We start from the raw sequence: 24,850 nt of genomic DNA on the forward strand, positions 1-24,850 counted from the left end.
CCAGCTTTGTTACTCCTCTCTGGATGCAGTCAAGGACCTTCACATCGTTCTTAAACTGTGGGGCCCAGCACTGCACACAGTTCTCAAAGTGAGGCTGCACCAACACTGAGTGCAGCAGATAATCACCTCTTTTGACCGGCTGGTGATGCTGTGTTCAATGCACCCCAGGATGAGGTTTGCCCTTCTGGCTGCCAGGGCACACTGCTGGCTCCAATCAAGCCTGCTGTCAGTTAACATCGCCAGATCCCTTTCTGCAGAGCTGCACTCCAGACGCTCCACTCCCAATTTATGCTTGCGCCCAGTGTTACTTCCATCTCAGGTGCAGAATCCAATATTTGTTGAATTTAATCCCATGAATCACTGCCCAGTGCTCCAATCTACCTAGATCGCTCTGCAAGGCCTCTTGTCTCTCAAGAGAGTCAACAGCATCTCCCAGTTCGATGCTGTCAAGAGGCTTCCTAACACTGCATTTAACTACTACATCCAGATCACTGATAAACCTGTTGAACAGAACTGACCCTAGAACTAAGCCCTGAGGAACACAGCTGGTGATTGGTCACCAGCCAGATGTAGCCTCATTCACTAGAACGCTTTGAGCTCTGCCCTTTAGCCGGTTCTTCACCCAGCATATTGTGTACTTGCTATCCCGCAGTTGCACAACCTGTCCAGAAACATGCTGCAAGGAACAGTATCAAAAGCCTTACTAAAATCAAGAAAAACTACCTCCACCACCTTCTGTTCACCCACTAAATGACTGACCTTATGACAAAAGGACTTCAGACTAGTTAAACATGACTTTCTGTTTGTGAACCCATCATGCTGTGACTGATAGTGTTGTTCTTGAAACACCATTCAAGTAGCACCAAGTATGATCTTCATAGGTATCTAGAGTCAAAAGATGTGCCTTCTAGGTTCATCTAGGAGTGTAGAATTGTGTCATATCTTTTGCCTATGCTCCTGACTCCTCCAGCTCATATCAGATATTGCAGAGGATGAAGTCATTCACAGGCACTGGACAGAAACACGGTTTTTATAGTTGCAGGCTTCCAAATGTCCAGTGTGTACTTTACACCCTGAAAGCTTCCTTTTTCAATTCTTGTAAATTTCCTTCACTTTTCAGAAGAAGCCAAAGGCACAAAACACACACTGAAAGCATCAAATACACTGTGAACAGGTTTGCAAGTAGAGCAAATTATTGTTTTATTTATAAAAGTCAAGCAATCATAAATATTTGTGGCCTCCAAGCTTGTGTGAAAATAGTAGCATAAATTTCTTAGTACCTATGTAAGGCTGATAGAAATAACTGGAACAGCTTTAGCAAGTTTTAAAGTCTTTGGAGAAGGACAGGAATGAATTTGCTTAATAGATTCATTGGATCAAATAATCACTTGTCAGTTAACAAGTGATTTGAATGGAGTTATGATTCAAGCTGATTGATTCCTTCTACATTCACATGCAGAGACACAGCAAAATACGTTGTGCTGGGGTTCTGCATAGCACATCCTCCAGAAAAATAACTGTTAGGGATTCGGGTTCCTCCACATCTTCTTCAGATAATTGGCAAATGAGTGCAAGACTGCTTCTTGAAATCTGTTGCTGTGGAATACCCATAAAGGGACAAACTGCAGGACACGTGCCTTCAGAATAATCAAGCAAAAAAAAAAAAAAAAAAACAAAGGCAAAAGGTTATCAAAATCTCATGAAAGAAATCAACTAAGTGTTCAGGAAGGTAATAGAAAAGCAAAAGATTTACTTTGTACTTTCAGTGTGCATGTTTCTCTTAGAGGGTAATGTTCATTCCTCTCAGTTTTCAGCAAATACGTTCTCTTCCCTATACTTTCATTTAATGCTCATCATTAACAGCTAACATGTATATTTCTCCTGGTTTTGTTAGCTATGGAAATTATGTTTATGTGATGGCACAGTCTGTTTTTGTGTTCTTCCCCTTCCCCATTAATTACTTTTGAATATGCTGGCCAATTTCTGTAAAGGAGTAGGGATCTCAGAACTATTTCTTACAGCATCATGAAAACAGGCAGCTCGTGAAAGCATAAAGACTAACCAAATATCAAACTGAGCTGAGCTCGACAGATGAAAGTGGAGAAAGCCACACTGTACTGCTAAGTATGCTTTACCTGTTCATTCCTCCCTTCAGAGTTTACTGGTGTCATACTAGCCTAAACAACCTGTTCACTGTTTCTTATTTATGTCCAACCTCAAGGTCCCTGGAATCAGTCACAAGAACTTGCTGAGCTCAGACAATTCTGGTTCAGCCTTTGGGACCCCTTTACACACTATGAAATTCAATTACCAGCACTTCATGGGCTAAACATCCGAAAACTTCATCTCCAAAGGTGACATATTGCAGTGATTCGCTCACGAACTCTTCTGCTGTCTTTGTAATAAGATCAGGTTTTTGGTACCTTGTCATTGGAGTAGAAACACCATAAGGAGTCACTACCTGAAACAAGAAATCATAACAACAGTGTAATGACATCTAACACTTACATAGGGCCATTCACTCTGAGGAATACCATAGCATCTGACAAATTATGACACATATTTGCAATGGATTAAGGCACTATGTGGAATAAGTAATGATACTACAGTGGAATAAGCGGAGAAGCTGCATACAGGGAGGAGACAGAGCTTTCAGAGGGTCACCTAGCACTTCACCAAGGGTGACAACATTATACAGATTTAGGCATCCCAGATATTATTGAAGAAATATTCTTTTGTTTCCTTAATTTCTTAAAATTAAGGAAATTTCCTAAAATTAAGGAAATTAAGCAAGATATAATAATAATAATACCTGTATAATAATTCCCTTTGCCTTATATTCTGCTTGTAGTGCTTTGGAGAAAGTGCTTATAAAAGCCTAAAACAAAACAAAAACAAATAAAACAAAACAACAAAATAACATCAGCATGAGAAACTAAGTACTTTCACAGATACTCACAAATATATGAGAACAGGTCCCTAACAAAAAAGGCCAAGCATCACACAACCTAACGCACAGAACAGTGACAAAAAACACAGAAACAAACTTCTCAAGACACAGTTTCTGCTGGTGTACATGATCAATGGCAAAATTGACTCTTATCTGCACCAGAAAAGATGGAGCATGGCTTTGACCCAAGCCAGACGTCAATCAGGTACTGACTGGGCTGAAAGCTTTGTCACATTTGTGAAAATGCAGAGATGTAAATACCTGAATTCCATTATTCTCGCTATTGTTTCATGTGGCTCTCATCTCTGACACCTGCCTTCCCAGTTCAACGCTTACACTGCTGTCTTGCAATAAAAAAGGGGAGCGAAATACAACTCGTGCTTTCAGTGTAAAACTACAGCCTACAAATAGGATTTTCAAAGTCAGGTACTTGGGAATTTGGGGGTTCTTTAGCTTCAGCTGTCAAGATTTATCTTTCTAAGAGAACACCATGAAGAGTACACATATACTAACTTGTTTGTGTAGAAATTGAGTGTCTCTCAAGACAGATTTCAGGAGTCAGATGTTTGAGAAATGTTCACAAAGTTGACAATGTTGGATCACTGCTCTGTAATTAGAAATATGAAAGTCCTACTAAAGAGGAAAAATGGCAGTGTTTCAAAGTCATCATTTGATGGGGCTTACAATTTAAACACCAATAATGTGACATTGCATGAAACATTAGTACACTGACAAATAAAATAGTTTCCTTTCAGAGCGTTGGAAAAAAAAAAAAAAAAAAAAAAAAAAAGGCTAAAGATACACAAGAATGAAAGAAGTAAAAATAATGCATACAATGTACCATATAACTTTGAAATAATGTTAACTAAACTGTAAGGAACTAAAATTGTCTGGTTTTAATGTTGTTCAAATTTGAAGTAATAAGAATCTTCCATTAAAACCAGAAAAAATGAATATTAGACTTTCTTACCAAGAATAATTAGCTTATTCTAACCAAGCTGAACTTTATGTTCAAGCAAATATTGTTGGAATCTTTCATTTGAAGCAAACCTGAGCTAAGCAAGTTGCTTCTTCAGAAAAAATAATTTACTCATTTTTATAAGCTGTGGGGCCTAAATTCAGAGCAAAATTTTAAAGTGAAATCCATATATGAAGTCAGGCAACTCACCACCCATGTACCAAGAATTTTATTCTTGGTTCCATAAGCAAAACCTAGCATCTTTATGCATGTACAGTTTTGAGTAAACTAGCTGAGATCAGCCTGGTAAAAGTCATCACTTCCCAGAATGAGGGCACATTGCAAGCCCTGGCATAATAGTATATAAGCAAAGGCAAATTCTGTTCTACTGATCAGACATACCTTCAGCTGGATTTCATTTACATAGCTTCCCTGATTCTTAGCCCTCAGTTAGTGCTAATTTATATTACTTCATTATTTCAGCAGAGCAACACTGGTTTAAATCCTGAAAACTTGTCCCTGTGTTGCTGATTGATAGAAATGTTTTGGTAACACTTGGTGGGGATTTCTTTATAAGGCAACGTGACAGACTTACCTTAGAAGCTGAGTACATTGTGTATAGTGGACAAGGGAAAGTACCCAGACCGGAGGACAGATTCAGAATAAGACCTTTCCGTCTGAAATTCAATTTAAATAGTTACATTCAGTTTATGTTTGACAGTATTGAAGTATAAGCCTGCACAAGTGGAAAACAACCTTTTTTTCTGAGAAGGCAAAGATCTCCTATTATACTGTAGACTACACTTTCAAAGACCCAATTTTTATGCTTTTGTTAGGTGCAATTAAATCTAAACCAGCTAGGAATAATGTCATAAGTGAAATTTAAATGCCTAGTGCAATCAGAACCATGGGAACATTGTACATGCTATTGTACATCTAACAGAGAAAAAAAAAATGCCATCAGAGGAAAGATTTTATGCTTCTAAGTAATTGGTCTGTCCTCTTTGCTCGTTAGCCAGCACATTCTTTCTCCTGCTCCTGGCATCTGTTGTTTTAGCTTTCCGACTCACAACTCCCTATACAAATCACTAAAAACAATTCATTCAGCAACAACCAGGAAAAGAAACCAAACCAAAACAATTAAACACTAAGAGCTTATTTTGTTGCCAAAACAAAGAACATGCACTAGCCTCTAAAATGCAGTAGTTAACAATATTTTCTAGAAGCTCCATCTGAAGATGTTAACATCTCCTTTAGGGATCCTCATGTCTAAATTACACATTGTGTTAAAAAGAAAAAAGGGATCCTTAATTGCATAGCTGAATTAATCTCTCTGATGTAGCACAGGTATTTTCAGAGCTTGAAAAGCATTATTCCAAGCACAGCTACCACTCTTAGAAGAATACGATATAATATTCAAATGCTACTTAAGAAATGGTTTAACCGGACCCATCCCACTCCATTTTATTTCTGCAACGCCTTCATGTTTTTACTGCAAACAGACCTATATTTTGTATTTTTTGTCTTGTTCTGCAGTTGACTGACAATTTATGGTAGTTCCTATCATTTATTCACACAGCACTAGCAGCAGAAGAACTCTTACTGATTGACATACTGTAAAAGTGCTGAAGTTAATAATGAAAAAGCATAGCTACAACTGAATAAACTGGAGGTAGCAGCTAAAAGCTATTGTAAGTTCTAGGAAAAAATCAGTTTTACCTTGACTCCATTTGTTTCAAAATCATTTTTGTCATCTGTAAGACAAGAATTTTAACAACTATATCCATTCTCCCTCTTTCTGATTTCATTTTTTAACTAATCCTGCTTTATTCACAACATGTTCCACTTGCTCAAGCACATTCAAAGTTTTGGAAGACATTTTAAAAATGTTGATAACCTGCAGATTATCTGAATTGTCAAAGAAAAAAAAACCAAACCAAACCAAACAAACAAACAAAAAAAAAACCAAACCAAACCAAAACAAAACAAAAACAAACAAACAAAAAAACCCCCAAACTAAAACCAAAACCAAACCAAAAAACCCCCAACATTTAGTCTTCTAAGCCGTGAAAGTCTTTTGCTTCTCCAAAGCTTTTCAACAGTTCCTGAATTTTGTCATTCTTCACTACTGAATTATAACTGTAAGGAGAAAGTCAGCTTCATAGTGGTTTTTCATTTTTGCTACTGGCTCCACCTGGATCAAAAATAGCAGAAATCCATGAAAAGACAAATTTTTTTTCTGCCATCAAAAATAGTTTTAGGATTTTAGTAACGAAAAGCAGTGCAAATGAATGATGCACATTAATTCAGTACTTATTAATTCCCTATTTTTTTGATAGTGCCATTGTGCACATCAGGGTAGCAGGAGCAGGATGCGGTTCACAAGTTCAATTTTGAGAAAAGGTGGCAATGGGCCACATCAGCTTGGGTAAAGAGGGATTTCCAAGTGGAAAACATGGCAAAGGTTCTACTTGTGCAGTGCTGCAAATCTCACTCACATCTGTGGGAGCCAGGAGTACCTGGAGTTGGGCATCCTAATGCAAGAAGCGGTGAGCAGGATTCTGGCAGGAATTAAGGCAGGGAGGAGGGCAGGGGTAAACAAACAGAAGGTGATTTGGACCTAACTATGAGGAATGCTGATTAGTAGCATGATTTCTTCTTTGTATTTTCGAGGAAGGTGAATGTTCACAGAAGACTGAAAAGGATGCATTGCAGCAGTGGGGGAAAGGAATCCCCAGGCCCTGATGAAGCAGAAGATGTGGATTCTGGTGTGTGCGTAAAGCTGGAAATGATAAATGGAAACACTTCTTTTATCTGGACTGAGAGGATATAAAATGTTCACCTGTTTTTGTGAGGTGTGTATATATATATATCAGGTATTACACATATTTCTATTATTTTGACATGTAAATAGGATAAAACCTGGGAGCAGAAAGTTCACCAAAATACCTTATAGACGAATTTGTTTCAGTTGACTAGTATTACATGATTTATTATCTGAAGTCATTAAGCAGCAGTACAAATTTGTGATGCAAAGTTTGTTAGCCAAAGAAAGACAAATATCTGTTGATAATTTTCATGCCATGTTTAGAAAGACATTAACCAAGGTTGAGAAGAACTACAAAGCTCTTTCCTGCTCTTGTTCATATTAACACACTGCTTGCAAACAGCAGAGCAATACAAATCTTAATCACGGTTGGAAAGCATGAAATACTGACTACTAACAGTTCTTGTGGGGAAGCAGCCAACCAAAATTATCACCAAGAGGTGAAGTACAGGATTGGGAGTCAGCTTCTTAAGTTTTTGCGCTTCACTGATACTAAATATTCTGTAAAATAATATTAAAATATTTTTGTAAAAAAAATATTCTGCAAAATAAATATTCTGGTTTTGCAGAACAGAATTGTGACCAAATTAAAAAAAAAAGGCAAGAGTACGGCGCAAAAAAAGCCAAACTGCAGTTCTTTTCGTCTTGAAGATTTTGATTCTGAAACAAACCTGTTTACCGAAAGGAACATGGGTTTGCAACATGTTTCAGCTGCAGTGTAACAATATGTTTCAACCAAGAACTGTGTTAAAATGTTTCCAGTCAGCTCTGAGGAAAATATTTCATGGGCACTAGGAGCAGATAAGGCCCTTAAAATAGTGCTGACATTCCTGCTGAAAATTGCTGTCTGCTGATTAATTAAATGAAAATGCAAAAGAAAGCTGGTTGGACACTCTTGTGTGGGACTCTTTTCCCAATAAACTGCATTGCAGATGTAACATAGATGTGAGTGTGTCACATACCTTTGTAACAGAAATAATGTTGCAGTTGACAAGGCTCTGCAGGGAGCAAGAAAACAGTTAAGTTCATAGCTAACTTCAGAGAGTTTGTAGTTCATCCAGGTAAGACAGCTAACAATTCCAACTGAAAAGCCTTTTAGCAAGGCAGTTGCTTTTAGAGCTGCTTAGCTTGCACCAGATTGTCACTGGCTGTGCCTGTGATGTGGGATATTCAAAGGCAGGTAAATCCTGATTGATTTTATTTTAAACATGGTGTGCAAATCTGCTTTGCATCCACTTGATTCCATGCCTTCCATTTTGCCCAGCCACGCTGTTGCACATGGAGAAACCTGGACATCTGGGCAGTGATGGCAGTGGCAAACCAAAATGGATGCACACAGGCAACAAATCACAGAGGTGCCAGGCAGAAAGCGAGCAGCTCTCAATGACAGAGGTACACTATGCAGCAACAGCACTCTGCCGCGTAGAGACATCCTCCCAAGACCAGCATCAAACACAAGTCATGGCAGACATGCCATCAAATGACAGTAGGTCAGAGTGAAGCAGCCAGCTTGTGGACCTCCTATTTGTAATATATTATAATATATAGATTGACTGGATCCCAAAACAGGTGCTAGCAAGAAATACATTTAGAAATTCTAGGGGTTTTTTTCATGGCTAATACTATAGAGGTAAATAACAATAAGTCAATGAAAAATGTGATCACATCCTAAATCCTGCCAAACTATTCTACATGTGTAAATTAATTAATTCCTTCCAAAAGTAAACTGTATTTAAATGAGGTTTAGTTTTTAATTTTTTTTTTTTTTTTTTTTTTTTTTTTTTTTTTTTTTTTTTTTTTTTTTTTCTTTTCACACACTTAAGTCTTGGTGCTCCGAAGAAAGTAAGCTTTCATAATACTAACAATAACCCAATACTTCAGCTGTGGCTGAAGTGACGAGGCTGGACACCATTACATTACAAGTCAGCACTGAGCGAGAGGGGCTGCTGATCCCTCCTACAACCTGTCCAGCTGCACGCTTTTCCCCTGTCACTTGCTGCTTGCTGTAGTTTACTGAAATCTACCATTGTTTGTCTCTTGTAAGCTCTTCCAAGCATGAAAACCAAATCAAAATATGCTCCTTCAGGCCCGGTTCTTTTCCCACTCAACTGAACAGTTAAATACACAGTGATTGTAACAGGGGCAAAATCTGTCCCTTGTGAAATGGAATTACAATTCCTCATTGTTATACTGAAAGTAGAAACCCACAGAGTAATCCTACCTCATCTATGTCTGATCCATTAAGGAAACGGCATGGAAGAGGATTATGAAGCATTCCAACATTGTTAACTAATCAAAGGAAATATAATGATAAGAACCCAATCTAGACAAAATGCATAGTTCAGCTAGTTAAACAAATGACTTCTCCTCAAGACCCAGAAGCTTTTGAGCTGTATGCAAATAGAAATGCTGTTTAACATCGAGTCTTGTTCTCACTGAAGTCATCAATAGTAATCACTCCTGACTTCAGAGAATGAAAAACCAGTCTGTTGCTACAGTTTGGGGGCTTGTTTGGTTTGGGGTTTTGTTGTTGTTATTTCATTTGTTTCACTATTAAGAGGATTATTTTCTTCACAAAAAAACAAAACAAAAAAAAAAAAAATAAATGCTCCCCCAAAACCGTATTTTCATTGTTGCTGCCTGTATCATACCAATTAGTGTTAATCACAAGCTCATTTCAGATTGAATATAAGAATTGTACATAGTTGTAAAACAACCAAGATGAAAATGAATTTATTGAGGCCAAATAGGGAAGAAGTCACCCCACAAGCTAAATGTTGTTTATAAAGCAGCAGAAGAGGTTTCACAGTGAAGAAGCCACTGCACAGATAAACAGGAAGCCTTTGGAGAATCCTAACTCACTTTTAAAACTTGTTCACAACAAGTAATGCTCAAATGCATTAGGCAGCTGTGTTCTTGGTTTTAAATGTCGGATAACAAGTTCTTATGACACATCATTTGTACAATTCTCTGTTTAATACACTGCAGCCATAAACTACCCTTCAATTAATAGATCTTAATGACTCACCCAGAACACCAATATCCAAGCCTTGCAGGTTTTTTTCTATGTTCTCATATACTGAATTTTTAGTGAAATCAGCTTGTATAATCTTCACCTTTTGACCTGTGGTTTGCTCTGTAATTAAGGAAAAAAAAATAGAAAACCCTTTTTATCTACCCAGAGAGAGGGAGAGCTGTGATTAAGTAATAAGAGAAACAATCAGATGTCTCATATACTGCTGTATAGTACGCAATTGTTGCAACTTTCTTATTTTCAGAAATATCGCAACACAAGCAAAGCATTCCCACTGTACTCAGTTGTTTTCAGGGAAATGGCCTGGCATATATAGGATGAATTTATGCCCTGAAATCTGTGGAAGTTCTGTCACAAAATCTAAACACCATTTGAACCTTCAGTAAGGAAAAAAATCCCAGAAATAAACAACACAGGACTTCTTCCTCTCGTTATCATAATATTTATAAATGAACACTGTCGGCACATGTTAGGCAAGTGAATGTGGGTGCCAGATCTTCTATATAAGCACTGTTTTGCAGAATGGTTTAGAAGTGTTTCCATGTATAAGATGAACATTTTAACAAGCAGAGCTTGTTTTTTCATGTAGGAGGAGGAGAAAACAGGGCTGAATGTGAAACGGTCTTTCTTGCATTATTTCCAAACAATTCCTCTCTTGTTTTGACATTTTCACTCTCCTAGGCTGAACTTTTCTTAGGATTTTTCAGGACTAGAAGATGTTTTAGGGAGGGTATAGCTTGAATTTTACAAGGTCAATTTACACAGAAGGGAAATATGTGTGACTTTCCCAGTGTCATTGCAATGCAGGAATGGAGCCCGGCTGTACATTACCATTTTTCTCAGCAGTTGATTTATTGCTGTTCATATTTTCAGTGAAGTTTCATGAGGAAAAGAGGTAGAGGCTCTTATTTACTCATTTTTAAAGGCAAAGTTTTCCTTTAAAGGGGCCCAGTAAGATCTTTTCTAACTAGATGTTCACATTGTAAATTTTTGCTACTAAACCTGCTTTCAAGTTTTATGGGCAACATGAAATCCAGATGAAGTTTGCTGAAAAAGTGACAAGCAAAGCTTGGAAATGTCAATAGATTATTGGGTTGCAGACTGCATTCTGCAAGTGGCAGAAATTCACACGCATGGGTCTTGTTTGGGAAACTGTCTCTGCTTGGGTGCTGATTTTATCATACAGGCAACAGAGAGCATTGCCTCGAATAGGAATCAGACTTGCTGTTTTCTACACAGTAATCTTGCTTTACCCGTTGGTGAACAATGAGAACTTAGGAAGAGGCCTTGCACCAGCTCCCACCTGAAAGCAAGGCTAGCAGAAAGCTGGCTTCTGGTCCAGCAGGCCAGTTCGCAACAAAACAGCCTCTGCTGAAGGATGAGAGAAAGCTATTCCCTCTCAGTTTTTCCTCCTTGCTCCTTGATGTACTACATGTCTTGACCACCTTATGCTACTCAGGTAATGCAAGCACTTTGAGGAAACAGCAGGTGCTCTGACTCCAGATCCGAAATGCTCACTGCCATTTTTCTTGCCCTCTTTCCAAGGTGGTGGTGTGTGTATGAAAGGGATAAAACAGCCTTTGAACCTTCAACATATAAAAGCAATTCTAGTGGCAAATGACCCCCTCAGGGTCCCAGGCTGGGGAATGGTACAACTACAAAGAAAAGGACATTGTGAGATAAATGCAGTGAGTGGGAAAGGACAGCAACAGCTGGAGTGGACACCTATGGTGAACTTGTGGTTGAAGAACTCTATAAACAAAATGAGATGGTCTTAAAAACTGTAGTGATGTTGTAGCCGTCCTGCTCACGGGCAATCAGAAGGGCAGCCAAAACTAGAGCAACATAAAAATGTGGATAAAACAAAACATTTGGACTTTCTCTGTGTCCCTTGTTCTGTACGGGACTGTACTGCTGCAACCAGCACTGTCAGCCAACAAACAAGTACTCCAGATGGCTTTCCTCTGTCTCATTTAAGAATAAAACAATATATGAAAAAACAATAAAACTATCATGCTGATAAATGAATTATCCAGGGATAGCCCTTCAGAAAATGATAACAATTCTGCAAAGGAGAGAGCCAAAAAATAATTTCAAATGTTTCTGGTGTCTGTACTTCTCTGCGACAAAGATTTATGACAGTCTTTGAATACACAAGTCATTCCACTCTTTTGAAAAGTCTTAAGCATGCCAGAAACAGAAAGCCTTGGTTTTCAAACATCAGGACAGGTTATTGCCTATGTTAAAAATTAACAGAAAACAAATTTTAGTAAAATGAAAAACTTGAGCTGAGTTGTTTAATCCAATTTGTTATAAAATGTATCATTAAGAAGGATACATCTAACGCCTTCTGACCTCAGACCACTTGGGAATCCTGCCTGTCAGATAGGATAATGTGATGCCTTTTGAAATTTATCAGGGATAGAATAAATCAGTGTGAAGCATGAAGTTGGTTAGGACATGCAATGTGCCAGAAACTCTCATTTTCTATTTAGAGCTATGAAGATCTTCTGAAAACCTGAGGTTACAAAATGGATGCCCGTGTGGTTTGTCTAGAAAGAGGAGACCCTTTTGAAGTACTATAGCAAAACTTGAATATCACAGAATGGCTGGGGTTGGAAGGGACCTCTGGAGGTCATCTAGTCCAAACATCCTGCTAAAGCAGGTTGCAGGGGATTACATCCAAGTGGGTTTTTAATGTCTCCAGAGAAGGAGACTCCACAACCTCCCTGGGCGGCCTGTTCCAGTGCTGTCACTCTCAAAATAAAGAAGTTTCTCCATGTGTTCAGATGGAGTTTCCTGCATTTTAGTTTTTGCCCATTGCCCCTTCTCCTGTCACTGACCACCACTAAAAAGAGTGGCACCATCATTTTGACACCCACCCTTAAGATATTTGTATGCACTGATCAGATACCCCCCAAGCCTTCTCTTCTCCAGACTAAACAGGCCCGGCTGCCTCAGCCTTTCCTCATAAGAGAGATGTTCCAGACCCCTAAACATCTTTGTAGCCTTCTGCTGGATCCTTTCGAGTAGTTCCATGTCCTTCCTGTACTGAGGAGCCCAGAACTGGGAACAGTACTCCAGATACGGCCTCACCAGGACAGAGTAGAGAGGGAGGATAATCTCCCTCTAGCTGCTGGCCACAGATCACAAAGCAAGAAGTGCTTAGGACAAGATGGCATTTCTATTCAGTGGAAATTTGCAGAGAGAAGAGCCAAATGAGAAGCTATTTAAATAATAGAAAGAAGTTACAAAAAAATAAATTTAAGACCAGGCAGAAATAAAAAACCTTTCATGTCATATATATAAAGCACAAGTTCTGGCTACATTTTGAAAGTTTTTTTGACAAATGTATCTTCTCAGAAATATAAGCTAACATGGTTTCAGAAATAACAGGACAACAGAGAAGAAACAAAAAGAATGAAGGTAAAAGCAGAACTGCAAATGATGATAGAAAGTACCACTGAAGACAAACTCAATGAAACCAAAATGAAATGAACAAAACCAACCAACCAACCAAAAACAACCCAACAAAAAACCCCACATCTCTCCCCACCAAAAAAAAAAAAAAAAACCAACCAAAAAGCCAACCAACCAAAAAAAAAAAAAAAAAACCCCAAAAAACCACCCACCCAAAAACAAAGCAACCAAACAAACAAACCCCAAATGAACAAACAAAAAAGTTACTACTGGGTACCAGAGCGCTCAAGAAATCGGTCAAGTGCTCTTTTATGGAGTAATGCAGAAGATTGAGAAAGAGTCTTGAGCAATAGCACTTCACCTCAAGGGATCAGCAAGACACAACAGGCATTTTGACAGCCCTTGAGGATGAAGGGAAGATGTGCCAAGTGAGTTGTTTTATGCTAATTAGTGATTTCAGTTTGTTACCTGCTTAGCTCTTGAAGCAGGAAGGACAAGAGAAGCAAAGGACACAGACTACAACAGATTGGAAACAACCTGTAACAGAGGGGACAGCTAAACGAATTAGCACCTTTGCAGGTCTTAGTGGGAGCAAGGCACATTTGATGCTAGACTGTGTGAGGTGATTTCTTTAATGCATTACTTTGCTCAGTATAAACAGGAATAATTTCAGGAAGGAGAGGTGGATAAAATACTTCCTGCATCATCAAACCCAAATTAATTAACAACACCAAAACCCAGACACCCTTGTCGTGAATAATTTTTTTTTTTTTCCTGTTTTACAGAAGTGGGTTTTTTTGTTTGTTTGGCACCAACAGAAAAAGAGTAATCCTGGTCGTATATTGATCCTAAGGTATAGCTTCTCAATCAGGACCTAGCTTTTTGCCTGTACAGAGTAAATAAAATAAGTGTGCAGTTAATACATTCCATCGTAAAATCATAGAATCATAGAATAGTTTGGTTTGGAAAGGACCTTAAGATCATCCAGTTCCAGCCCCCCTGCTATGGACAGGGACGCATCACACTAAACCATTTCTAATCTCCTGGTATTATGGTTTGATCAATGTTTTCACAACCACTGCTAAACGGGTTAAATGAGCAGTACACCTGGTGTGATGGTCCTCTCTTTCTGCCTTCCACAAGGCTTACTTTCTTATCTTTTATCTCATTCTAAAAGAGCTTTCCAGTCTGAATGGATGGAAATTTGGTTTTCAATTCCAGTGCTTCTTTAGATAAACGTGTTTTCTTACTGAGGATTTCTGCCTACTCCAGCTTTGAGAGCTGTTCTCAGGCACACTTTAGGCCGATAGAACCAGGAAAGCCAAACACTGAGATCTCTGAAATTACCCACAGTTTAGGCTCTTTTAATTTCTCTTGTTCAGTACTCCAGCGGAATGTCACAATATGATTAGGCAAATAATGTTATCTGTTTGAAGAGGGAGGCAAGTCTTAATGTCCAACTGATTGCAAAAAGATACATGGTATAGCTGTTGAGAAAAAAGGAAACAAGAGTAATATGTTCAGTCTTGCAACAAATTCACATAGCCTGCAAAAAAACTTTCTGCGCCCTAATCTAGTTCAGGGTAGTGATAGCTGCTTGGAGTGAGATACTGCTTGTTAAAGCAGTTTAGAAAGTCAGTGAGAGTTAGAAAATTGTAAAAACAGTATAATAATTCTGGAGAAGTTCCTGTTGCATATTTGGTTTCTGTTGTTTATTTACTCACATAACATCACAAGAAGTTTAATTTTTCTTCCTTCACAATGACTGCGAAAATTGGATGGAAAATTTCAGGGTCTGATCTTTGATTTTGGTAGTGGCAGGTTCAGACATTACAGACTTTTATCAAACCCATTGCACTGATTGAATGATAGAACACATTTTTAAAGCAATCTATGATCAGAAGTGTTCAAGCAACATAGTAATACCAGAATTATGTTTAGTATTGGAGCAATGCCTGGGGTCCTACTGTACTCGATACTGTACCAAGGGAAGAGACCTCCAGCTCCCTGTAAATCCACCCTGCTAAACAGGAAGATGGGACAAACACTTACCAACTTCAACGGCTACTCTCCGTAGTTTTTCAAGAGTTCTGCTTATCATAACTACATTTAATCCACGTTTTGCCAGCTACAAGAAAGGAATATGAGAGTTGTTAAGAAACGTAAGTAAGGTGATAAGAATCTTTCAATTTTTTGCAGTTCTGCAACATAAGTAATCACGGAGTTTTTAAAATTGCTTTCATTTACCTGTCATCTGCCTAATGGGTAAACAACAGATATTAAAACCAGGCCAAACAGTAAACAGTCTTCCAAAACATCTCTTTAATTGGATAATCTTGGACTCTTACAAGAAATACATGCTAGACACCAATCAAACCCCAATAATATGAACAAAAATAAAAAACCTGAGCCAATTTCAAATGAACAAATGTCTGCAGGGAGCTAAAACAAACATGACGTTTCCCAGAAACACATTTTTATTTCTACTTGGATTTCAGAGCCCGAATATATTGATGACATCATAGTCATTTTACATCACCTTCCATCCTCATTTTTTTATCCTGAGGTAGTAGATCATACATATTGAATTGAAGGCTCAAGCGTTTGAAATGAATTGAACTTTATTAATATTTTCTTTAATAGAAATAAAATATGATGCATTTTAACTGTTTCTTCCTTTAGATGCAAACAAACAAACAAGCCAACAAAAAAGACCCCACCCAAAAAACCCCCAAAAGACCAAAACCAACCAAAAAAACCAAATAAACAAATAAATACAAACAAATACAAAGAAAAAAAAAGAAAAGAAGAAGAAAAACAAGGAAAAAGGATGAAGTCTGTGCTTAAAAACTCAAAATACAGTCCCACAAATGTACATCCACAAAGATATTGGCAATAGTTGAAGTTTATACCTGTGAATACTATTTAATACAGAAGTCTGTTTATAGTCAGCTTGATATTACCATGTGCAGAACAAATGCAGAACAAATAGAGAATGTTATTCTCCTGTTTTCCCAAGGCATCCCACTCCCATCAGTTAAAAAGTCTGATGTAAAACCTGAAGGACAAACATGGCCCCAGCTTTTGAAATGGGATTATTAAAAAATGGAAGCTAAATGGAGTTGTGTGCATGAAGAAAGAAAAGATAAAGCTGAAACAAACAAAAAAATGCCCATGAGAACAAGGAGAAAGAGCTAGATTAGCCGGCACTAAGATAAAGCCAATGCCATCTGAAAGCACAAGGTTTTCTTAGAAGAAGAAACTTACTGTTGAAGGCCACACGCTGAAGACCCATTCGCTTCCACAGCTGATGCCCTGCAATGATTTCTGCTTAAAGCTATTTGAGAGAAAAAGTTTGTCCCATTTGGCTCTTCTGAAACAGTGCACAGAATGTTAAGGAATAAGGACCTTTGTTCAAAAATTCACTACATTGAGAGTACAAGGGGAAGACTGCCCATTAAATGCGTCAGCCACAATCATTTGTAGCTTTAGCACAAAGACCAAGTTCAAAATTCTGTGCTTTTGGAGACCCTCTAACATAATTGACTGGTTCTTCAAAGGGACCTGCACAGACTTAGAGACACTCAGGAGTTTCAAAAGCTTGTTTTAAAGGCTCCATTTGAAGCTCCCAGGAAGAGAACTCTAATTGCCTACATACAGGCAGCAGATTTCCCTTTGTGCACAGCAAGCTTGACTCAAGCCATTTCCAATTGGAGTCATGGTCCCAGTTTCCGCAGTCACTGCCACTTGGGAGTGTTAGTTAGGTTTAATTTAATTTCTGTGCCTTCAGACCCAAAAGTAAATACCACCCAATGTCATATACAAAATAAAAACAAAGTTCTGCTTCACTGGGCTTATCAGTATCATCTCACTTAGGTCTGTATTCCACTCAGTAGAATAATATCTCCTAACATCTAAGTAAAAAAAATATTCCTGTTGCTACTATTGTATTCAGCTAAAAGCCTGTGTTTGTGGCAAATTGTTAACTGTTGTACTCCAGACTAAGCAGAAGTATAACACTGTAGCAACCATTTCTGGAGGCAAAAGAATCTACACCTGACTATTACTTTTTGCTTCCTCGCCCACATACAAAATGCACACCTTTGTCAGAAAGATGTTTTGTAGGACATTATAACTACCATGAGATTCAAATGCACCCTCACACAAACAAAAAGAACTGTGTTTAGAAAAGAAATTCCTGGCCATTCACTAGAAAAGTTAAATCAGGTTTAACTCTGCCACATTTCAAATAAAGGTAACTTTCAGTGTAGATGTCTTTAGCACAAAACATTTTCTGAACATACAAAGGCTTTGATGTTAGAGTATGGTATCGCCCCTCACACTTAAGAACAAGCGCTAGCTTTCAGCTAGTGTAACTGTGTAACGTGAATATGCTTGTGTTAGGAAACCCTGACTCCCAGTGGCAAAGGACTGAAATGCTCCTGCACCTCTGTCAAAATGTAAGGTCATTATTGCTGACACCAGCCATAACGAATTATGACAACTTAGCATGTAGAAATGGGGTTAATAATGAAGAAAGATCAAGCAGGATCTGCACTCTGGAATCTTGCAAACTCATGGTTAAAAAGTTTAAACCTACATTAAATTATTACAAAGTCACTCTGCATTTTCTAGCATGATTTTGCAGCTCAGTCTGAGGCAAAATTTTAACCAATAAAGCTTCATGCAATCTTTCTGCCAGCTCTGCATCTGTGCCACACAAGTAGAAGAGCAGTATTTCCAGGGTAAATCCAAGAGCGAGTGGAGAAATTAGAGTATGTTTGCAACTGGAGTGGAAGAACTCACATCATATTTATCTTGTATTATACTGCTGGTAATACTATGCTCAATTTCAGGAAATGAAACAAAGATTTAAGATTTGAGGAACTGTTGTATTAACAAATGAGTGCAGTGCCTGTCTCAGGATGGTCTGCTAAAGCATTCATTAAACCCAAGAACAGGCCTGAGTTATAAGAGAATCATGAATCATTAACAATAACAAAAATGGTGCCCATGTAAGCCACCAACACCCTGCTTGTGCCTTGACATCAGATGAGAAGTGTGCTGGGCCTAAACCATAAATCTCAGAGTACATCATGGCCCCATCCATAAACCCAGTATGTTTGAGGTGCTAAGTCAGTAACAGATGCTAAAGCACATGTTTAGTTATTACATCAGAAAAACAGAAGAAACAAGACTGCACTGATACCTGAAATGCTAACAGTTTAGTAGAGATGTGACAGTCTAGCAGAACACTAAGTTTTGTTCCTTGGTTTTGCTCCTTGCTGTAAGTTTGGTGAGTCTAAACTCTATCAGCCCAAGAACTAACTCACCAAATCTAACAAAAACCTAGCTTTTGAAATAGGCATAGCAAACTAGACCCAAAATCCCAGTGCTCTAACATTAGAGCAGTCAGTTAAACGGTCAGGGTTGTTATGCTCAAAAAGGTCAGTGCTTCAGAAGCACTCGATATGCTAGGAATACAGACAGCCTTCATGGAAGCCTGGATTTCCATGCAGAAGAGGATAAGCTGAAGCTCTGTGAATGCTTGCCTGTCAATAGAGGTTCAGAAAACCAAAGGGGCAGTGATTCTTCCTAAAAAGTTTGTCTCCTAGCATCAACAAAGTAGTGTTCTGAGAGCTCACAGCTGCTTGCCTCTTCACACAGCTCCAGCCAGGTCTTGAGCTTAATAGGCTTTGCAGAGACCTTTATCTAGTCATAAACCTTGAAAATGAGGGTACTGAACGAGTAAATATTACAATCTCTGCATGTGCCTCAGTCTGCTGGCTTTTACCTAACGAACCGCCTACTTGGATTTCCATATGAAAGGACAGAGAAAGCCACATCACACTGGCCTTCTAAAATGCAAGAGCTGCTCTCCTTAGCCTCCCGTACCAAATTCTACCAAAAAGTGCAGAGCTCTTAAATTTTTGTGTATCGCTATCAGCCCGTGCTTGAGCTCAGGATGTGAGAAAGAAATTCATCACTTTGTGTCAGAGCTCAAACTCTAGAATAGTCACTGTGGTCATCAAATAAGGCTTGACTTCACATTAGCCCATACCACCTGAGGAACCTATGCCAGAAGAACATCAGCGAATTTCATATCCTGACACCAGACCAGCAAGATAGCAGTACTGAGCCAGGAATTCCAAAGGCACACAGATACTAAAACAGCAGGGTCAGATTTATTTATCCACAAGTCACACAAAACATGTGCTTTGACCTCAGCCAGCAAGATGACATGCCAAGCTATGAGCTCATGTGGTGTGGGTTTGGGATCTGTCCCACACAGCAGTAGCTGAGCACAGTTTCAATCAAAGGGACCACCTGGAGAGGAAGGTACATCTCAGCATGGATAAAGATGGCTGTCAGTCATCCTACAAAAGGCAAAAATAATGAACAAATGTCCCACAAAATCCAGCCAGTTCCAGCCAAGATTTTTTGTGATTTTTTTTTTTTTTTCAGGTTTTTGGTGGTATGTGTTTTTATTTTCTTTTTCTTTTTTTTTTTTTTATTTTATTTTTTTATTTGGGTTTTTTTTTACACAGTAGTTTTTTCATTTTTTCTCATGGTAAAAAGCAGCAATTTGCATGCTACAGCTGGCATTTTAAATAGGATTTACTCTTGCATAACCCATACAGCACAAAAGAAGCAGAACAATATTGTGGTTTAACGCAGAGGCTTTGATCTAGACATTCACAGGTTCCTGCAGCCTCCACATGGATAAAATATCACCAGGTGCTCACACACAAAATGATTTCAGCAAGCTGCACATCCAGATGACTACATTTGGTGCTAAGTATATGTTCAAGCATTTCTGACTATTTCTTTCCCTACCTTGATCCCATCCCATTCCCCCATGACCTATGTATTCATCAGACCCTTTCCATTTGTTCATCACTATAGCAACTCAGTGAGTAGACAAGGTGAAAATATTATTCCTTCTCTCCCATGGGAAAGCCTGTGATCTTTATCACAACTATGCCAAATGTTCAACAATAATACCTGGTATTCTTGTTTGTGCTTCCTACATTCAATGCTCTTTCAAAAGGAGTTATTGTATTGCCATTCCCAGTAACGAAAGTCATGAGGCAGGTGCTGAAACAATGCACATACTTTGCAAGTCTAGCTTAATCCTTTAAATCAGTTCAAACCTCAACTTACTTTCCTTTCCTGTGAGGTATATTTTATAATTTATGAGCATATTGCATCACAGCTGAACTCCTGATTAAATTATTATTATAGAATGATAAGATGATTTGGATTGGAAGGGACCTTAAAGCTCATCCAGTTCCAACCCCCCTGCCATGGGCAAGGACAACTTTCACTAGACCAGGTTGCTCAAAGGCCCATCCAACCTGGCCTTGAACACTGCCAGGGATGGGGCAGTCACAGCTTCCCTGGGCAATCTGAGCCAGTGTCTCACCACCCTCACAAGAAAGAACTTCTTCCTAAGATGTAACCTAAATTGCCCCTCTTTCAGTTTAAAGCCATGCTCCATCTCTTGTCATGACATGCCCTTGTAAAAAGTCTCTCCCCAGCTTTCTTGTTGACCCCCTGTAGATATTGGAAGACTGTTTTAAGTCTCCCCAGAGCCTTCTACAGACAGAACAACTCCAGCTCTCTCAGCCTGTCTTCATAGGAGAGATGTTCCAGCTCCCTGATCATCTTTGTGGCCTTCTCTGGACTTGCTCAAGCAGGTCCATGTCGCTTTTGTATTGGGGGTCCCACAACTGCACACAGTACTCCAGGTAAGGTCTCAAGAGAGCAGAGCAGAGGAGCAGGATCACCTCCTTCAATCTGCTGGCCACGCTCCTTTTGATGCAGCTCACGATACGGTGGCTTTCTGGGCTGCGAGTGCACACTGAAGCTGGCTCATGTTCAGTTTCTCATTGACCAACACCCCAAGTCCTTCTCTTCAAGTTTAGCTTCTAGAAAAGGAGCCAGTCACTATCACTAATACCAAGGCTAGTGCAGGACAGTACAAGATCACCCTGCCTTCAGTGCTGATGAACACAGGTGAACAGAAAGAGACTGTTGTAGTGACTCTGCACAGTATCAGCCACAGGACCAGCACAGAGCTCCTCCTTCCTCCTGCAGCCTCCAAGAGCTATCAAACCTTAATTAAACCATTAGGTTTCCTTACAATTTCTGAAACCTGCACTTTATATTAATTTATAGAGATTTCTTCTCTATTTCTATACTCTATGATTCTATGATTCTATTTTTTTTGTTTCAGATATATTATTTAAAATGTGTTTGCAAGTGTAAAGGCTAGAAAACTACATTTTGTATGTTAAAGATGAACCACCCAACTGGAATCAGAAAACATATTAGCTGCAAAACTGAGGGAAAAAGGACAATTTAGGAGACTTCCTACCCAGGAAGGTAATGTGAAATCTTTTTGATTGCCTTGGTCTGATGAGACCATTGTGAAATGAATTACTTTCCTCTGAGATGCTGCACCTGTTTCCTTTTGAAACTTGATAAATGCCATTCTGCATGCAGGGGAGAAGGATCAGCACCGTGTTTGTCGCAGTGCCTTTGAATCCTAGAGTGATTATACTAACTTGCAGAGACTGATGAAGGGGTAACATTTGCCATTTTGTTAAAATAAACTTAAGGGTAAGTAATCTATCTTACCTCAAAGGAATATGCTCTTCCAAGCCCTTCTCCTGCTCCTGTGACCACTGAAGAAAATAAAAAGAAGAATAAATATTACATTTGGAGCTCTGCTTTAGCTTGTTCGTCTGTATTATGAGTGAGTTTGCATCCTAAATGCTCTACCAAAGAACAGAATCAACCTTTTTTTAAAAAAAAATTGATTTCCTTGTGACCTTGTCATCATTTTTTTACTTCATTTAGTGTTTTCTGTCTGCAAAGCAAATCCCTCCCCACAGTAATGTACCCCATGCAGTAGATAGTTACTATTTTATTTTCAGTGGGATCAAAACCAAGCAACAAGTCAATTGCAACAATTGCTTCAGCAACAAGTCAGTTGCCAAAGAGGGGGTAGAATTTTCTTCCATACAAGTTCTGCTTTGCAAGCTTTTCATTTATATGCTGGTGGCAGAATGGTAGGAGATAAGGACCTATTGGTGACTAAAGCTGATGCAACAATTTCTCACACAAAAAAATCTGTCTGTAAGGAAACATCACAGCAAACTTGCCACCATCTATAAAATGCTCTTCCTTCAGAGCTGTCCTACTCAAGTTTACTTCTGGATTTAGTGTTACTAGGAAAGTAAACAAGCTTTGGCATTTGTAAAGCACACTAAACTGTAATTTTTACACAAATGAATGCCAAAGAGGAAAGAAAATCCTTATCACCTTAGAAATAAAGAAGAAATAAAGTAGGAAAGCACCAAAACAATTCCAAGGTAAACCTTGGAAGTTTTCAAAGCAAAATGGGAAACTATCTCATATAAAAATATGTGGATAAGGTCTTTCAAATAGCAAGAGACACTGAGGAAAAAGTAATTTTGAATCATTAGGTTTGTTGCCAATAGAAAAGCAACTACTCTCTCATTTCACAGAGAAGAGAGACCCCTCAGTGAAGCAGCAGTGGATCTTCAGCTTTCTAGCAGACTTGCAGATGAAATGCAAGTGTCTGTTAGGAAACAAACTTCAACTTTCATAATTCCCAGGATCACATGTGCCAGCAAATCATTCAAGCCTTATGAATTTTACTGCACCCAGATGACTTTATGTTTATAAAAAACACAGAGCATAAAAGGTCCACTACAGCAAACAAGTCTCCCAACCTTCAGTGGAAACAAGGATTTTACACAGAAAGTCCCACGTGCTGCTCCCCTTCTCACACATAACAGAGGTCCTTTCCTCATTTAAATCAAAACAAGACCTACATATTGCTTCAGAAGCAGCTATTATTCAGGCAGGTCTTTTGTACAGGGGTGGATTTCATTTCTTACTAATCCACTGTGAGATATGCTTATTAAGTAGGTATTCAATCCTGGTTAATGCGAGGGAAAAGAATGAAGCACAAACGTACTGTTTGGGTCACTTTTTAACAAGATGTCACCATCTTGTTAAACACATGGATAGCCCAAGAACTCAGAAACTGTAATACCTGTTCATTTTTGCTTCATACTGATGATCTAATAAGCTTTAGAAAAACATCAATGAACAGTAGGAAGAAAAAGGTGTGTATTAAACATTTCTGTTATTTTACGAGAATGCCTATTATCTTAAAAAAAGTACTGCCAAGTTGCAGCCTTTGAAGTTTTTAGGGTAAAGCAGATTTGGTTGTACTGGTACCAGTAAGGATAGCTCACCAATTTGGAAAAAAAAAAAAACAAAAACAAAAAACAAACAAACAAACAAAACCCCAACAAACACTGAAGCAACATCCCCAGGAACAAAGAAAAGTTGCTTTGAAAAGTGGAGTCCATATGCTAGACACAAACTAGTTGCTTCACATATCAGGAAACTGAGAATACAGGCAATGCTACTAAAACGAAAGCATTTGCAGTAGAGAAAAAAAAGTAGGAATGGGGAAAGAATTCACACCAGGTGTGTGAGCTGTTGCCAGTTTCACTGTTTTTCTATTCTCACCAAGTATGCAAAACCTTGTGTCTCATAAACCTGAAGTCACTAGGAGAAAACAAAAAGAAATTAAGAAAACCACACCTAGTGGAAACTGTGGTTTGTCCTTAAGGGATAGGGTAAGGAAATGCAAGGAAAACTGCTCCTGATTAGTAATTTAACAATCCACTACTTAGTTGCAAGAAAAAGAAGGTGAAGAAGTTTCCTTTACCTGCCCATTCTCCCATCGACCGAAAGAAAGTCTGAGGCACAGCACTCCATGTATGTGGGAAAATGTATTTCATAAATCTGATGCATTTTACCAGAACATAGAAACAGATCAGACCCCCGGTAAGAGTGAATAGCTGATGCTGGAACGCTTCCATGGTGAGCTAGTATGAATCAGTCGCTTTCTCCCTGGGAAATGCCTCTTTCCAGTGCGCTGTTAGTCTCCGAACACTGGCAGAGAAGTGAGAAGTCTAATCTAATCACGTGATTTTGCTCTTTAACAGAATGCCCAGGGTTTAGATTAGAATAACATCTCTATGCTACACCCAAATCTGTAAACTGCTGAAAAAAATCCAAACTGAACAACTTTAAACAAAAGGTTTCACTACTTTTCTGGAAACTACCCAAGAACAAAAAGAAAAAACATATTTTTTATTGTCATTATTTAGTAATCCTAGACTGAAGATGTGTCTAAGCCAAAGCCTTGGATTGGAATACTGCAAACCTTGGGGATAACAACGTCAGCACTACTTTTTACAGCAAAGAGTTAAACTCTAGCCCAGCCATTTACACGGCAAGTTCACACTGAAACCAGAAGAATAGATTTATCTACAAATTCAAAAACAAAGTAATAAAAGGTTACACAAGTTAACTAACTCCCTCTATACATAGAAAACAGTATTAAAAAACTTTTCACAGAGCCTTCTGAAAAGAGGTTAATATCATTACACCCATTTTACAAACTGTGTAATTATGGCATGAACAAGTATGGTAATCTATTAACAAAGGAATAGGAATTTCAGCTTTTCTGAACAAACCATGTCTGAAATGGAATTAAAGTTGAGGACATGTATCAAAACCTTAAGGGGGAAAAATGCTTACAAGAAC

The 24,850-nt window shown here is 38.5% G+C and overlaps 1 protein-coding gene across 1 annotated transcript; it reads right to left on the reverse strand.

Moving 5' to 3' along the window:
• Positions 1–1,419: 1,419 nt before the first annotated feature.
• Positions 1,420–24,120, reverse strand: HSD17B3 (hydroxysteroid 17-beta dehydrogenase 3; the record flags this gene model as incomplete). The annotated part of the gene is made up of 11 exons (XM_080638651.1): positions 1,420–1,637; positions 2,312–2,461; positions 2,813–2,878; positions 4,504–4,585; positions 5,628–5,662; positions 7,698–7,733; positions 8,957–9,024; positions 9,764–9,871; positions 15,242–15,317; positions 21,833–21,879; positions 23,967–24,120. 11 exons carry the CDS (start codon positions 24,118–24,120, stop codon positions 1,521–1,523), a joined length of 939 nt encoding a protein of 312 aa, XP_080494777.1. The 3' UTR covers positions 1,420–1,520.
• Between the last annotated feature and the right edge of the window lie 730 nt (positions 24,121–24,850).

The sequence above is a fragment of the Psittacula echo genome (assembly GCF_963264785.1).
Source record: "Psittacula echo genome assembly, chromosome: Z".
Taxonomy (NCBI): domain Eukaryota; kingdom Metazoa; phylum Chordata; class Aves; order Psittaciformes; family Psittacidae; genus Psittacula; species Psittacula echo.